General features: G+C 41.3%; 2 protein-coding genes across 3 annotated transcripts in view; one reads left to right on the top strand and one right to left on the bottom strand.

Annotated features, from left to right (window-relative positions):
- The window catches only part of LOC121627437 (synaptogyrin-1-like), a 25,013-nt gene extending 19,021 nt beyond the window's left edge, over positions 1-5,992 (bottom strand). For both annotated transcript variants that reach the window (XM_041966351.1, XM_041966360.1), the window contains exon 1: positions 5,580-5,992. In XM_041966351.1, coding sequence (XP_041822285.1) covers positions 5,580-5,681 — 102 coding nt within the window. In that variant the 5' untranslated portion in view covers positions 5,682-5,992. The remainder of the gene's footprint in view (positions 1-5,579) is intronic.
- Positions 5,993-6,796: 804 nt separating this feature from the next.
- Positions 6,797-16,072, top strand: ift27 (intraflagellar transport 27 homolog (Chlamydomonas)). The gene is made up of 7 exons (XM_041934066.1): positions 6,797-6,932; positions 7,412-7,491; positions 13,414-13,473; positions 13,782-13,841; positions 14,080-14,197; positions 15,605-15,714; positions 15,855-16,072. The coding sequence occupies exons 1-7, from the start codon at positions 6,899-6,901 to the stop codon at positions 15,957-15,959; spliced, it is 567 nt and encodes a 188-aa protein (XP_041790000.1). The 5' UTR covers positions 6,797-6,898; the 3' UTR covers positions 15,960-16,072.
- Positions 16,073-16,314: the final 242 nt, after the last annotated feature.

Genomic DNA, 16,314 nt, shown 5'->3' with positions numbered 1-16,314 from the left:
ACCTGCTCACTCCTTCACACACACACACGCACTCTGCTCTCCTGGACATGCCTCTATTTTTTTTATTTTTGCTTCACTATCTCTCACCACTTGAACTTGGGAGGCAATTAGTAACAACGTGATCCGATGACTCCAGAAAACAAGGTTGCATCTCCGCTAGGAAACAGACGGTTCCTCAATCTCGTAAAGCCGAACATAACAGAATCAAGGGAGGGTAGAACTGCGGTCTGGTCGGGTGGTCATTCAGTTACTTCTGCATTTGATTTTAGCCAGTATGACAGGTTCATCAGGCTTAAAGAGCAATTTCACTGGATGTTGTATTAATCTTAAAGGGCCATACCAGTGTGTTTACACGTTGTGGCCCATTTGTGACAAATTACAATTTCTTTCCGTCACAGCTGTATTTTCAAAGCTGCTGGTTTCCATTCATTTCTGTATTGTAAGACTTTCTTTATTTGTGTAATTTGTCACAGTGAATAATGATGAAGAACATATTATAACCAACGTAGCAGAAATTTTTGTTTATCTGATACTGATCCATTAATATAGGCCCATAGTGATCCGTAGGATCGACCCAGGACGCCTCCGTAGACCTCAAGTAAACATGATAATAAGCACACTGCTCTTCGTGAAATCCTGTTCCTATTGATCAAAGGTTTTGTACTCCTGCGTGGAAATTCTTTACATTGTGATAAACACATATTATCTGAGAACAGCATCCTACCCTTCCCCTTTTTAACTCCTTGACTTCATCGCTCTCTTCAGCAATGTAAACTGTCGGCCATTGTTTGAATACAAAACTGTCTCACCCATCAATTACAACTGCATTGCATACTGTTTGATCAATACCTCCTCTAATCTTGGCTTGTTAACAAGAACCATCTGAGATATCACCCTTGGAAACTGTTTAGAAAAGAGAAGCCATGTTCAAAAAAACACTTGGCAGCTGATTGGATGAACCATCTGTCTCTCACTGTCTATCACAGGCTATCTTCAACCAATCAGACCAACAAACCACATGATGTAGTACAGAGCGCTAACAGCAGGGCCGGTCTGTAAATCCAACATCTGCTGAAGCCGATCAGGAGAACAAGTCTTCAGCTTTGCTTTGCTTGTCATTCAGTGAAGAAATGGACTGATGTAACTGATGCTAAACATCAGATTTTTAAGTCTCTGAAGTGTCTCTTTTCAATATTTTGCATGTGCACGTAGGATTTTCTGCTGCTCCCTACCACTCCAACAATTCTCTAGATGCAAAAACTGCCACCATCTTCTGTGGGCTCTGTGGGACCTGCTTGCCCAGCACAGATCTCTCCTCCGGAGGCACTGGCTGGCTGCAGTGGGGCCTTTCTTTGTCAGATTTCTATCCCAGTAAAAGGTTCTTTAACTGAAGCTGCAGGACAGGCGGTGCAAGATGAACAAAATATAGAAGTACACTACACTTACTTAACTTTTCCACAGTACTGAAGTCAAAAGAAAGCCACAGTAGATGTGAGCACATTGTGTGTTTTGTTTTAATGTACACGTAAGACTACTGTCCGATTGAGGTTTAAAACAAAAAACAATACAATTTATCCCTATTGGATTGTGTTGACAAACCAGTGGAGGGTTTAGGGACTTAATGGCACTGACCAGCCAAATACCAATATGTATTAACAATCCTATTTGACTGACAGGTGGGTGTTATGCTTGGCTCATGTATGAATGTTAAACGCAAAAATACAGAGAGGCCAATTTAGATCTGCAGACACATGCAACACGTGTTGGCAACATGAAGACTGCAAGCACCTAAAGGCCTTTAATGCAAATATGCAACTTCCTTATTAAAACAGCTTTCAAAGTGTGTCTGAATTCTGACATGTAGGCACTAACAAACCGGGTGTTTGTGTGTGAGTGTGTTCCTGTTTTACATGGAGCTGAGAGAATGCGCCGCACTGCAGAGTGTGTGGTTGTGTTGCCAGCATCAAAAAGTTACTCACCAATTATAAAATCTCCTGACCTCCGAAATGCTAATCATCATCACAGCTAATTTTAAAATGCTAACCCACGTTACTTATGTGGGAGCGCTTTAATGGTGGAGAAGATGAGAGCAAAGCAGCGCTTTCTTCAGCAGCTCATCATCTTTGAAATAATACTTCATTATAAGTCTGGGTCAGAATGCTCTCGATAATGTTAAAAAGAAGGAATCTCACGCAAGTGAAACCAACCTTTGATGAACTGAAAGATGCAGCCGGATGTTATTATCACTATCAGTGCACACAAAGGTGGCTGTCACAGACATTTCCTCTTTCTGTTGCAAAGAAAGCAAATATCACTTTCTTTTCTGCGCTAGTGCCAAGTTAAGTGGTGAAGTTTGATCTGCAAATGTAGAAACTGCGCTTTGGGCATGTCGACGTCTGAAAGCACAGACACTCCTTCAGCTGAATAAAGCAGAAAGCAGAAGCAAACACTGTATTTACTGTAGGTGCATTAGGATTTCATAAATGGTTCGCATTGCCCTGGTAATAACCCAAATCCCTGAAAAGCAGCAGAATTAAAAAAAAAAACAATCTACAGATCTGAAGTAAAACCATGATGCCATCTGAACTTTGCAAGACAGGTCGATTCTGTTCAGTTCAATTCAATAAAGAAATTCAATTAGCATTATTTTTTCATTTAGAAAAATATCACACACAAGGTTCTCTCACTCTATCTGCATCTCTTCTCTCCTCCGTCCATCATGCATCATCACAAACATACTGAACTCACTCCCTGAGGCCGAATCACACACACACACACACACACACACACACACACACTTAATACCACCTCCACATACAGCCCCATTCATAAACTAATCTCTTTCTCTCTCTCTCTCTTTCTCTCTACAAACACACACACAAACACACACATTTGATGTCCCCCATCACCAAATGTTAAAAGTGCTGAAAGTCTCCTCCCCCTCAATTCACAGCAAACTGAGTTTTAGCACCATCACACAAAACATCACAGCTCAGGCAGTGGCTGTTACTATGGAAACACGCTGTTGCTCTGGTGACACCTTTGGGGGGGGGGGGGGGTCATACAGGGGCCTATAAAGTCACTACCACACACAAGGGCCTATAAAGTCACTACCATACCTGATCTGAAGACATCATCTTAGACTCTGGGAAATAGTGACATTGATATTCTACAGTGCAAATAACGAAGCCCTTGATATCCTAATAATTTGGTCTACTGTGTGATCTAATGACTTATATCATTTTTTAAATCAAACCTGTTGCACCAAATTAATGGCTTCCTTTGCGTTTGAAACTACCAACACTGATTCCAACAGAGCTGTGAAGTTGTGTAAAACACAGATAAAAGCGAATGTGATCATTCGCTCAGGTGGATGTTCGTCGTACCACATCAACCTCATGTCGTTATCATTGTGAAACAGCTGCAGTTTGCGTAGGTTTGGCACCAAAACTACTGGGTACCTGGGTAAGAGTCCTTTTTTTGTTTGAACCATCCATCCACCCCACCTTCCTCCGAATTATAATATACTCACTTGACTTCCTCCGTTGCTCCCATCATAATTACTACAGCTACTAGAGGTGTAAGTGTTCCACCTATGTACCGATGAATCTGTTTACCTGTGGACTTTTTCAAACAGGTGTTTTTGGAGCATTCCACAACTTTCCCAGTCTTTTGTTGCTCCTGTTGCTGCATCAAATTCAGAATAAACAGATATTTACAAAAATCAATGAAGCTGATGAGGTCAAACATTAAATATACTGTATACTCATTCTGTTTGAATTATGTTTTACACAGCGCTGTCGGTGTTTATGTACAAGCAGACTCGTGACCTCATATAATAATTCTAAGAAAACGACATCTTATGCTTACATGAGTGTGAAGTGTTCACACAGTGTTCACACAGGACTCGCCTTTATGAGACGTTTTGAGATAAAGTTTTAACACACTCACATTTACATATTTTCACACTTGATGCAATGATGCATTTAATGCTTTATGTGAACATTAAGTTAACTATCAGTCACATGTTTAGCTTTAGTCACACGTGGCAGAAGTAGGACCATAGTGTGACAATACTTGACAATCCGTCTTTTTTTTTCCCTTTCTCAACACAGATTGACATAAAACTACTAAAAGCATTGGTTTGGCCTATTTTGTAAACATTTTGTACAGCTCAGCCCTTGTGACTCCATGTTTTCAACAACCAGCATGTCAGCAAGACTTCACAGGAGAGCAGAATTTGTGTATCCACATGACTTTACCCGCCTCTTTATTCATTCAGCATACGTGAAAAGGCTCTTGGTGTTATATAAGGACATGCAGACACAGTCCTATAAATAAGAAATAATCCCAACTGTGTGACTTTCTGCTGTAAAGTGGGGACACGGTTAAGAATGACCTTCCCTCAATATTTCACGCAGAACAAACGGATACGCTCGCTGTTGTGCTTAGCAGGGTTGCAGGATTGCAAAGGCAAGCACACGCTGTTTGTTTTCTGTGTGCATTTAACCAAAACCAGATAACTTAAAGAGTAAACTTACACATTCCTTGTGATGAAGTGTAAACAAGGTGATGACCTGGCAGAATCAGACACAGGAAACACAACCTGCACTTTGTGATAAGTAATCTTGATCTAATCACCATTAAAAAAACAGAGAGAAGTCACATCAGCAGACACCATTTCCTGGAGAGACATGTCGATTTCCTGCAAGTCTAAACATTACGTGTGACGTCTAAAAGTGGAAGTAGAAAGGACCTTCAATGTGATTTATTTAACTAGAAATATAGATTTATAGGTAAAAAAAAAAAGATAGAGACAGTGGGAAGGAGTGGCAGACATTCTCCCTTATGAAAAAAAAATCATATAAATCTCTATTAGAGTTATTTAATGTAGTGTGATCATATTAGAAGCCAAAATGCACATGCAAGTTCCAGGATTCCAGAACAAAGAATTAAATCTTCATATTATCGATATCACACTTCATATGGAATTTTCAATCTGCACCGATAGGCCTACCATATCATTCACATAAAATACCACCTGCACTAAGAGGCCTCGAACAGTTTAGGAGACTTTTTTTTGCCATCTGTTTACAATCCTTCTTCAAAGTGGAGCCTACTGTTGCTTTCCCTTTTCATTAGTGCTCCTCCTCCTTTGGGAAGGGAGGGTGGGCAGTTATTATGAAATTATATGTTATGAAATCTATTAAGTGTGGCTGTGTGCTCTCATTAAGCTTATTAGAAAACAATAGTTGCTGGCTAATATATTTTCATTATGTTGAGTACAATAAACATACATAAGGAGCGTCAAAGATATAAAATATTGGTAGGCCTATATTTGGTACAAAAAACAATATAGTACCATAAAGCAGGATAATTTCTATTGAATCCTTCAGTCCCATAGGAATATATGTTTTTCTCACTGATGAAGCCTTTTGGAGTAAACAAACAATAAGAATGTGATTTAAATCCACATTTACATGCACGTGTAAACTGCACGGAAGGTTGTTTGTGAGTGGTCTATGTTGCCACTCTGCAGCTCAGAGAACCAACTTCTGTTTCATTTTTCTGCCACTCACCCAAGACACTATGCGGAGAATGGTCTGAGGCTGCTGGAAGAAGGTGACAGGGTCGAAGGCTCCTCCGGCTTTCCCGGCTCCGTATGCCTGCATCCCTTCCATGGTCCTCCTCCTCTCTGCACAGCCTCCTCTCTGGTCCTCCCCTCCTCCCCGCGGCTGGCTCAAAGGCACAGGGTGTGTGGAGCACCGGGAAACCGACACGGAAAATCCCTGAATCTGCTCCTGCTACTGCAAGCTGCACCGCCGCTCCTGCTGCTGCAAGGATGGATGCTCGTCTCTCCTAGGCTCCGTGGCGCACAGCCTCCCGTGTTCTCCGTTGTTGTTGTTTTTAATTTAACCTCTAAATTCGATATCCGGGCAGAGCTGTAAGCCAGTGTTTTGATGATGCTGTGTGTCTCTCTCTCAGCGCAGGAGCCGGTGGGGAACACGTGAACGCGCCTGGTTTTGTCACGCCTCGGACGGAGCGCTCCTCATCGAAACACCCCAGTGAAAACACAGCGAGCACGCGCACGTGTTTGTGAGGGAGCGCGCCGAGGCTGAACCGCTACAAGGACTCGCGCTTCCTTACTTGTTTGATGGGGTTTTTCCCACCTTAAAGGGTAGCAGAAAAGAGAAGTAGACGAGGAGATATAGTTTATTGCAATCAGAAAATGATATTTAATGAAACTAAGTTTTGTTTCTAAGGTGTGTCAGTGTCATAAGGAAAGATTAGATGTATGTTATATTGACTTAGGACATATGTTTTTTGTCTAAATGTAACTGTAACAATCTGACTGTAAATGTGAAAGCGATACAACAGCGTGACAAACGCCACAAAAATTCAATTAAGTCCTTGTAAAAATAAGTGATTTGTGACGCTGGAGAAAGAAAGCCTGCCCTCTGGTGGTCTTACCTGGCTTTGCTTGTAAACGTGAAGACCTCCTTACCACAAATTAGCCTTTCACGGGCAGGTTTTGCTCATGTACAACCGTGTCCCACCAACGAATCGGGCCGATGGTCGGACCTTGACACCGTTTATTTTGGTATAAGTAGCCGTAATCGTACACAGGTTGAGGAAGCTTGCCTGACAGACAAACTCCGGGTTAAAAAACTCAAGGAAACGTCCTAACCTAAGAACCAATGACAGCACAGCCACGCGCTATACGTGCTTGCTGGCTGAACCAATAAAACACCTTTGTGACTGGTTGCTAAGAGACGCTTTGTGTCCATGTTGCCGAGGTACAAGGAAGAAGTCGATGCATAGACAGCTAAAACAGAAAGTAGGGTGTATTTAGCATCAACCAGAGTTTACTTAGAGTGTCTGGAAGTTATCCACTGTAATGGTAAAGCTGAGGGCGAGATGCCTGCTTGTCGGTAAGGTTTTGTAAATTTAGTCCACCCTACTGCTACTTACGCTTAACGGTACTAGTGCTAAAGCTAACAAATCTGCTAACGTTTCTAAACCCGCCGTAGTCAAATCAGCGGAATTAAACACTAGAGATAAATACAAGGTCCTCTGTCTAATACTTCCCTAAACGTACAAACACTGAGTTTGTTTACGTATCGTGAGGGTTCAGTGTGGACGTAAAACACTACCATTTGCTGACTCTGCTCTCATCAGTGCCACTTATAATACCTCAGATGTTACAATCTTTTGCATCACAGACAAAAACACTAGGGTAGTAGATATATGACACCAAACAAATGCTGGTGAATCTGGCTGTATTTGTATACTTTAACCTGACATTGTGGCAAAACCTAAATCCCTTCTCTCTCTCTCTCTCTCTCTCTCTCTCTCTCTCTCTGTGTGTGTGTGTGTGTGTGTGTGTGTGTGTGTGTGTGTGTTTGTATAGGCGATGCTGCAGTGGGGAAAAGTGCCCTTTCCCATATGTTCCACAGTGATGGTACTCTCTTCCAGAAGAACTACAGCATGGTGAGAGCATTAACACAAAGGAAAGAAAATGATGCTGGGTTTGATCTCTGGTAATATTGCCACATGTACCATGCAATTCCAAATATACTGCAGTGTATGTGGAGAACACTCATAATACTAAAGACACACTGTATTATATTCGCATCACAGAATCATAACAGAGGAGTTGGATTGTAAAACAATGGTTTGAGGGATTCAGGGATTGGGTTGAGCTCTTAGTCAGGGACTAGCCACAGGCTTATATTTTTACATTCAGGGAAGGTAACTGAGGTTTTGAATAGGGTTTGAAGAAGCATTCGATGAAGTTTAGTTGTGGCTCATTGCCAGCCCAGAACAGACAACAGTATGTAGGGAATAACCCAATCCATGTCCTATGAAGTGCTGCAATATTTATCCCTTACTCAGTTGTTCATTCCTACTTGGCACTACAGTAGTGAATCAGTGTTAATCAACAAAGTCTGCTGCTTTAGTTGGTACACTTTTATCCAGTCTTTGTTCAGAGTAACTTTCCAGGAGACCCCCCAGAGTACTCATACCTGTAGAGATCTTACAAGGCAGCATACAGACAGATACAGACAGATACAGACAGTGCAGTTGAATAACAATGAAGTACTTGTGGAGCAGGGCTGCATAATTAATCATGTATAGTCACATATTTCAAATTTACCAAGTCAATCAATATCTAAATATCTAATTTAGTATACATTAATTTTGCCTGAGGTCATAGCATTTACCCAAGAAGTAATTATTTATCTGCTGCAACTCACTGAGACTAATTGTGGTCACTGATAACCATGATCATATTACATACTGTATAGTGTAGTCTTCAGTGGAACTGCTTTCAAGGTTTTGAAGGACCCTCAGAGGTCTCTTAAATCTACTACAGGAATAACTGCAAAACAGCATAATGTACCAATTAATGCTGATGCAGAGAAGACTAATCTGCATTATTTATGCTAGTCTGCATGAGGGAGAGAACTGTATTATTAACATGATGCTGTGACATATGGGGTCATGACTGCTCACTGATTCCCTCTGTCAAAGTTTTAGGGGCAACTGGCTAAATGACCCATGCAAGTGAAGGCAGGTGCAGTGCATTCACTTGTGAACATACATACATGCACTAGCACAACTTGCACACATTCATTCCTGAGTTTACTATTAAGCCTTGTAGCTGGTTAGGGTACAGGACAGGTTGGTGGGTAAAATACTGGACAAGAGCCAAGTGTGTGTGTCTGCCTGTGTGTTTGTTCAGCTCTTGCTGTGTCAGCAGTATTGGGGGTTCTGAGGTGACAGGAATGTCGATAATTAATACAGCAGGATTCTGGAAAGCCACCAGAACAGGTACTTAAGGAACACACACACACACACACACACAGACACACACTGTACAACAACAGTGTTGAGTTTCTCCATACTGCATAGACCTATACCCACTTGTTTGTCATGCTGTACATGTCTGATCATGTTGAACTAGTAGACTATTAACAAAATAGAGAGGCACTGCAATAGTGCTGCATTTTAGTATATCTAGTATACTGTATGTGCTCGCTTAACTCCAGGCAAGCCTCAACACATGCACTACTAATACTGCACTACTGCATGATATGAAAAAACAAGAAGAAATCAGAACATACAGATGAAACTGTTAATAAAAATCAATGAAGGGAACGGGATGTCACATTGAAAGTAAGAGGAAAAGCATGCAGGTTAGCATGTGTAGCTGTAGTTTAAGACCCTGTAACCACCAGACCCCACTTTATTAGCTGGATGCAGTGAAACAAATGCTCATGGGAAAGTGCTGGTCACAGTCTCTGTTGTTGCTATGCAACTGTTAAAACACCTATTTGAAGCCAGCCACTTGTATGGTATTAGTTGAAATATTTTTAACATCTTGCTCATTTGGCGCAAAGTGCTTCATGAAAGCCAAACTCCACCTTTCAAAACTCTGAAGCTGTTCACTCAAATTTTTTAATCCAGGAGTTACTACGTATATTAAATGTTGCTGTTTAGATCAGTTCCTATAACGGTAATGATAGCAGAAATTGAAAAAACGATAATTTTCAATTTTCAGTGTAGTTTGCAACCTGAACACTGACAAATATCTCGACAACTACCAGACAGATTCACATTGAAAATTATTATGGATATTCATAATCTAACCTGACCTATTGGCTCACACTACTGCCAGGGTAAAACTTTCCCCTGACCCTATACTTTTGTCAATGATGTTGTCTGTAACATGCGCTGTGGATATTGATGGCTCCCGTAGGATGAATCTTAGAATCGATACTTCTGATGACCCCTGACCTTCCCTCGTGTACCACAGTTTGCCCAGAATTTCCACATAAGTAATATCAAAATTAATTGGACAAATAGACATGAAATGTACTGAGCACACCTTCCAAGGGGATAAACCCTATAATTCTGACTTTACTGTTACCCTAGGACAACAAGGCTCTGATACAGCTCTAAAAACCGCAGAATTGTCCTAATGTTTTGCACACCACATAAACACACCTAACGTTCAGGACTGCATTACCATTATCAGTTTTAAGCAATGCTGAATGTATCAGGTTGGACCTTCTCTGTATGATTTCTCTGCAGTTGGAAACAGGGAACAGCGTGTCCTTTACATTGTGACTAATGTGAAAAAGACTGTGAAGAGTTATACCTTGTGCAGACACCTAAGTCATCCCTCATGTTCTTCAACTTTTGATTTTGAAGGGTAAGGTAGTGGAGGCTGTCGGCCATTCTGCTCACGTCCTCCTTTGAAAATGTCAGACGGCCCGTTAGCAATATTCCGAGCTTATTTGTTACTAATAGGCCCTCATTGACATTCCAGCGAGAGGCTTCCTCTGCATCACACCAGCTCATTAGACCGCTCCGAAGTGGGGACGCTGCATTGTGTGTGCGTGTGTGTGTGTACCATTGGATCCTTGTTATGAACCGTTTCTGTGTATCAATCAGGTAAATGTTAACTGAGGTGTGTGTATGTGTGTTTCATCAGGGCAGTGAGTGTGAAAAGTATGTGTGTCTTTCAGCGGTTTAGTCTCTGGCGTTTGACATGCTCAGTTAAGTGTGAGTTCAGGAGATCAGATCAATTTAGAGTTTGGTGCTGATGTGTAGAAACCTTGACTTGCTTCCTCAAGGTCACCACTGATCTCATACCAGCAGATACATAGTGGCGAAAGACAGCCTGCAACCATCCAGTCCACTTAGGACTTCATTAGATCTTGCAGCTTGTGAAGATTGTGCATCTGGGATAAGACCATATTTATCATATCCTTCTTACCCTCTACTGCCTGCAGTTTATCCCTTTTATATCTACCTCCTCTATTTGCCCTGTATTAATTTAAAAAAATCCCACCTGCTTCTGACTCTCTATCAAAGCTCAAACATCTACTCCTTCTTTAAACAGCAGAGAAAACTCCATTTCTGGTCATTTTAGTTTAGACTTTCATACCAGCCACAACTGTCAAGTTCCATAAATTGTGTTTAATGTTTGATCAGAATCAAAATTGTTTTACTTAGTATTTGATCACATAGTTCCTACAAATGTAAATTCAAATGTAGCCAATTTAGTTTTTTGTTTTATTTAGAGAAAATGGCTTTGTTGTATGGCTGATTGTGTGTGGACAACGTTCAACATTTGAGAGCTATGGCTTTTTTCGTTAAAGGCTATCTTGTATGTGGATGTCCAATCAGTGTTGATGGTAAATGTCCTTAATTGAAGCAATAAAATCGTCAGTGCATGCTTAATTGGCCAAGAAAGCTGAGTTCTCTTGCTGCAAAATCTATTGTTCTTCCAGTACCAGTTCTGTCATGTCAACTGTAAGTGGTGTCACGAAAGAACTACAGGCTATTTCAGCTTCTAGTCTCCACCTCTGGGTAGCTACGGGCGTGCTGCCACTCAAAAACAAAACTTCCTTGTTCTCTTTTCTTGTGTTGGAAACTAACTACATTTCCAACAGCGAAAAATGACATCCCAAAATATGAATACATAGGATGTTAAGGAAGAGGAGAGATTTTACAGTTGTTTGGCTGACTCAGATATTCAGCCGTATTTATTTGAGCCAAGTATACAGTTGAAGAAATGCAGCGCAGAAAGGCAGAGGCAACGGCCGCATTAGCAGTGCGAGAGGATATGGCCTGCGGGGACCATTCAGAACCTGAGCTGCAGAGAGCAAACAGTGACTGGTGGTGCCTTTGCTCAGATTGCTCTCCGATGCCAGCAGAAACTGAATCATTCTGCTGTAATGAATTTCAGCGTGGGCAGTTTTTGTTGGGTGCTGTTGTGGACGCCAACCCAGAAAGAGTCCCGAAAGAACCTGTGTGTGCGTTACTATGCTTGAAAGTTTTATTTCTTATTTCTCACACAAAAGTGTGCTGGAGACCTTGTTCAGGATCCTGAAGATAAATTGGAAAAGACAACCAAATCCAGCAGGGATGAGAGAGAAGATGACTATTGAGAATGTTTGTCATCTAACGCTATGTTTTGGCCAACAAAGAAAGTGATACACAGCGGCGTGGGTGTGGGCATTAGATGCTTGTGTGCAATTCATCCCGGTACATATAGGAACTGCCGACACTGCTCTGCAAGCAGGAGAAGTCAGCTTTCTCAGTCAGTATAGCACTGAGTATTTTTTTTTTTTTTTTGCTTTAATTGACTACATTTACCATCAACACTGAATGAACATCCACACAAAATATGACAAACTTCCCTTTTTAGTGGCTATAATCAGTGTTTTTTAATATTTTTTTTTATAATATTTCAATTGATCACAAGACTACTTGTATGTGACATCCACATGTTTATATTGTCTTTCAACTCACTGTTTTGATTTTCTGGCCCACAACGTTACTATTTTAGTTCACTCTCATGGCTCTCATGAGCGTTGTTTTCAGCTGCAGCAAACTGTTTTTTTTTTTATATAAAATTGAAAAACTTGTTATACGCTACTGTCTAGATCCGAACAGCAGACAAAGTTAGCAACTCGCTGGAGAACAAAGTGGAGCATTCAGCAGCTTAAGAGCCCTCAGGAGTTGGTGGAGAGCAAAATTGCTAGAATAGCTAAAATGAGAGTGAAAATTTATATTTACTTTCATCAAGTGGACTCAAACACGGCCCCAAATGAATGCTAATGTTGGTCCATGTTTTAAATAGGCAAAGTTGCCATATGAACGAAAAGATAGTGATCTGTCAAAATGACTGGAGACAAACTAGCAGCGTGGAAACTGTCAACCCTGTATAAATGTAAACCTCTACTCTTAGATGTTCACTAACCATAAAGACTCATTATGTCTCTTATTACCACTGCTGGGCCCTGATGGGGCTTGTATCATTCTTTGACTTAAACAGAGCTGGTAGTCCCCCCCCCCCCCCCCCCCCCCCCCAAAGGCATTTTCTTTATTGAGACATTAAGAATAATATGATTCAGAGTAATGCAGACAAAGGAGAGAAGCTTTGGTCAAAATTTAAACATCAGGTGAAGCTGCTTTCAAGCCAAGCTGCTAATTAGTGATGCTTATGTTTAGACATTAGCAATTAATCAAACCAGACAGTTTGCTGTGCTGCTGTGTAGGGTGTCAACTGTATGACAGCCAAATGTCTCTTCTCTTCTCTTCTCTTCTCTTCTCTTCTCTTCTCTTCTCTTCTCTTCTCTTCATAAAAGCCCCAGTCAGAAGTATGTTGGAGCTGTAAAATATATGTTGACAGGAATGGCTACAATCTCATTTGACTAACTGCAGCTTTTGAAGAAAGAACTACAGTAAGGTGCTTTCTATAAAAACACATTACAGCACCTGTTTTTACAGTCACAAAAAAGGGGAAGCATGGCCTGCAGGCTTCACGAAGGTCTTTTAGCTTTATATTACTTAAACAACATTATAACTAACATCTTGGTTGTGTTTGACCACCAGACAGCTGGAGTAGAGCTGCTAATGAAATGTGTGAACATCCCAGAGACCAGTGACAGTGTGGTGAGTCCAGCCATTTCTCTTATTCTATGTCCACCATGCTGCTTCTATTTTTTTGCTTCTTTTTTATAATAAAGCTCACTAAATCGCTGAAGGTGGGTATTGAGAATCAGAATCCATCACTGAGTGTGGAAGAAGTTTTTCCAGACATTCAATACTGTTAGTTCCTCATCTGTATTCAGTAAGCAACAGGGCAGCATTGTAGGAAGAACATTAATGCCCTTGCCAAAGAAAATAGGAACTTTAAAACCATGTAATTTGACTAAAAATCCATGTATAACACCTCTTCCCTTCTCGCCTTTCCCCTCCAGGAGCTCTACATCATAGACTCTGCAGGGAAGCAGACATTAGTGGAAGCCTGCGAAAAAATGGTGAGACTGCTCCTCTAGACTTTTACATTTGCATGAAACTACTGAAAGTCACCATCCAGGGCTTCAGATCATCACACAAAGTACAAACACAGGGGACCTACTGACGTACTATGTGTTTTGTCTCGGAAGCAGAAAGAAGTAAGCTGATGTTATACTAACTCATCCCTCTCATTCCCTACACATGAAACCTACACAACCTTTCCCACCATATCACCACCCGTCACCCTTCCTTCCATAGTGGGGTGAGCTGTCGTTGCTGTGCCTGGTTTTTGACCTGACCAGCGAGCAGTCTTTTTCCAACTGCAGCCACTGGATGGAGAGAGTTCGTGCTCACTGCCAGGGCCTCCACATTCCAGGTAACAGCCTCTACAGGTCAACAAGTTGTGGAACATGAATTTGAAGAGTAACCCACAGATTCCAGCGGTGCGACTGTGTGGCGTTTCAGCTTCGACGTGGCCGCCGGAGCTGATTGTGGTCATTCCAGGCAATGCTTGTGATTCCACCGGACATGGACGTAGAGTTCAGAAGCGTCCCACACGAGGATCTCCGCTCTTCTCCGCAGAGAATATACGCCTAGTCTATTTTTAAAGGAAGCTGCGTCAAGCTGCACAGAGCAGATCCAGCCAGGAAGGGAATCAGACACAGGAACAGCATATAAAATTCAGTCAGCTTTTCAAAATAAAACACGCTGTGCAGACTCACAATTGTATATTAACAATATACACAATTAAAACAAGCAAAAAAAAGACCAAAACCATTTAAGTATGTTGCCTACTTGGCCATGGTGCAAGGATAAAGAGCAAGTCAGCCAAATCAGACAAATCCTGTATTACAGATGTTTATCCTGTATAGCCAGATGTTAAGACGTTTATCCTGGATAGCCTAGTTCTTTATTTGTACTTCACTATTTTTTCTTATATTGTTATTTTGTATTTTGTATTGTATTTTTACCTCCTACTTGAAAAGGCTCATTACTTGAAAGTAGTTCTTGTTCTTATTTTGCATGCCCTTGTGTGTCCACCTTTTGAGCTGCTGGAACTGCAAATTTCTCTTTGGAGATGAACAAAGTATCTATCTATCTGTCAAAACGCTTCTGAAACATGCCATGATGGAATAAAACCACAGCTGGAACGCGATGCTATCGTGCCCAGTAGAATTCCTGTGTAATATCTTGTAGAGTTGTGGAACAATGGTGGATCTTTGCTCTGAGCGGTACTGGACTTTTAAGACCGATGCTGACCTGGACATTTTACAGTTAAAAATATGGTGAACATCATGACTGTGGAGACATTGTTTCTAAATGATCCCAAAACATATTTTTCAATTGTCATTACTTTTTGGCCGACATACGCCACAGTATAAACCGATACCTATAAATCTGTGATCTGCAGCAGATGATGATGAAATTGGTTGAACGGAAACATGTAAATACATGTGGAACATTGTGCATTTTTAACCAGGTAATGATTGGAAGTCTGAAGCAATACATTCTTGTATTCTCCATTCTGATCGCTTCCCTGCATCATGGAAGATATCTCCAGTCTAAATGAAAATGTATTTATTCTTTTAGTTTGTCTCTCACACCTAATGCATGAATGGACATTAACAGAATCAAATGACCATCAGCTATATAGAGCCTAAGCAATGTTGTGCCTTGTACTGAATATAGACAGCAATTAATATTATAATCAGTACAGTATTCTATGCTTTTCATGTCAGCTTTCTTTGTGTATTGTGTGTGTGTGTGTGTGTGTGTGTCTCAGGTGTCCTGGTGGGCAACAAATCAGACCTGTCTGCTAGAAGGGAGGTCCAAGCATCCGTTGCCCAGGAATGGGCTCAAAGCCAGGGGCTGGAGTACCACGAGACCTCAGCTGTAAGTGTATTTCCATATGGTCATTGTATAGTATGACGATCTTGTCTGGCTTTGTGCATAATCAGATGTGTTGTATTGTATTCACGTATGACTCGACAACAGCACAGCCACCGCTGCTTGTTCATGTTCGTCTCTTGCAGAAGGAGATGGAGAACTGTGATGGGCCACTTCTCAGTTTAGCCCGGGCCTTCCACTCTCTCTACCAAGAACGTCTTGAGACCATCCAGAACCTCACTCCAGGCTAGACGCCCTCACACACACAGACCCCACAGAATTTAATAAGCTTTATGGATAATACGTGTGAGGATGTGAGGTGATTCAAAGAAACCCTGTGTTCTGAGAATGGCTTATGAATGAATCTGACTTTGAATAAAAGTTTTTATATGATAATCAGTGGTTAGCTGTGTTGTCTCCTCTATGCACAGAAAGTGGGGTTTACATTCATGGTGATGGTTGGGTCAAAACCACAATAAGACTCCAGCTCATTGTAGAGGAAAGAGCAGAGTCTGTACCTCCTCTCCTCTCCAGAGATGTCTGTTCCTGATTTTAAATGGGACGGAGGTTCAAGATGACCCTTATTTATTGCCTCGTACCCTCCCC

Source organism: Chelmon rostratus, chromosome 3 (genome assembly GCF_017976325.1).
Source record: "Chelmon rostratus isolate fCheRos1 chromosome 3, fCheRos1.pri, whole genome shotgun sequence".
Classification (NCBI taxonomy): Eukaryota; Metazoa; Chordata; class Actinopteri; order Chaetodontiformes; family Chaetodontidae; genus Chelmon; species Chelmon rostratus.
This window is presented reverse-complemented; position numbering and strand designations above follow the sequence as displayed.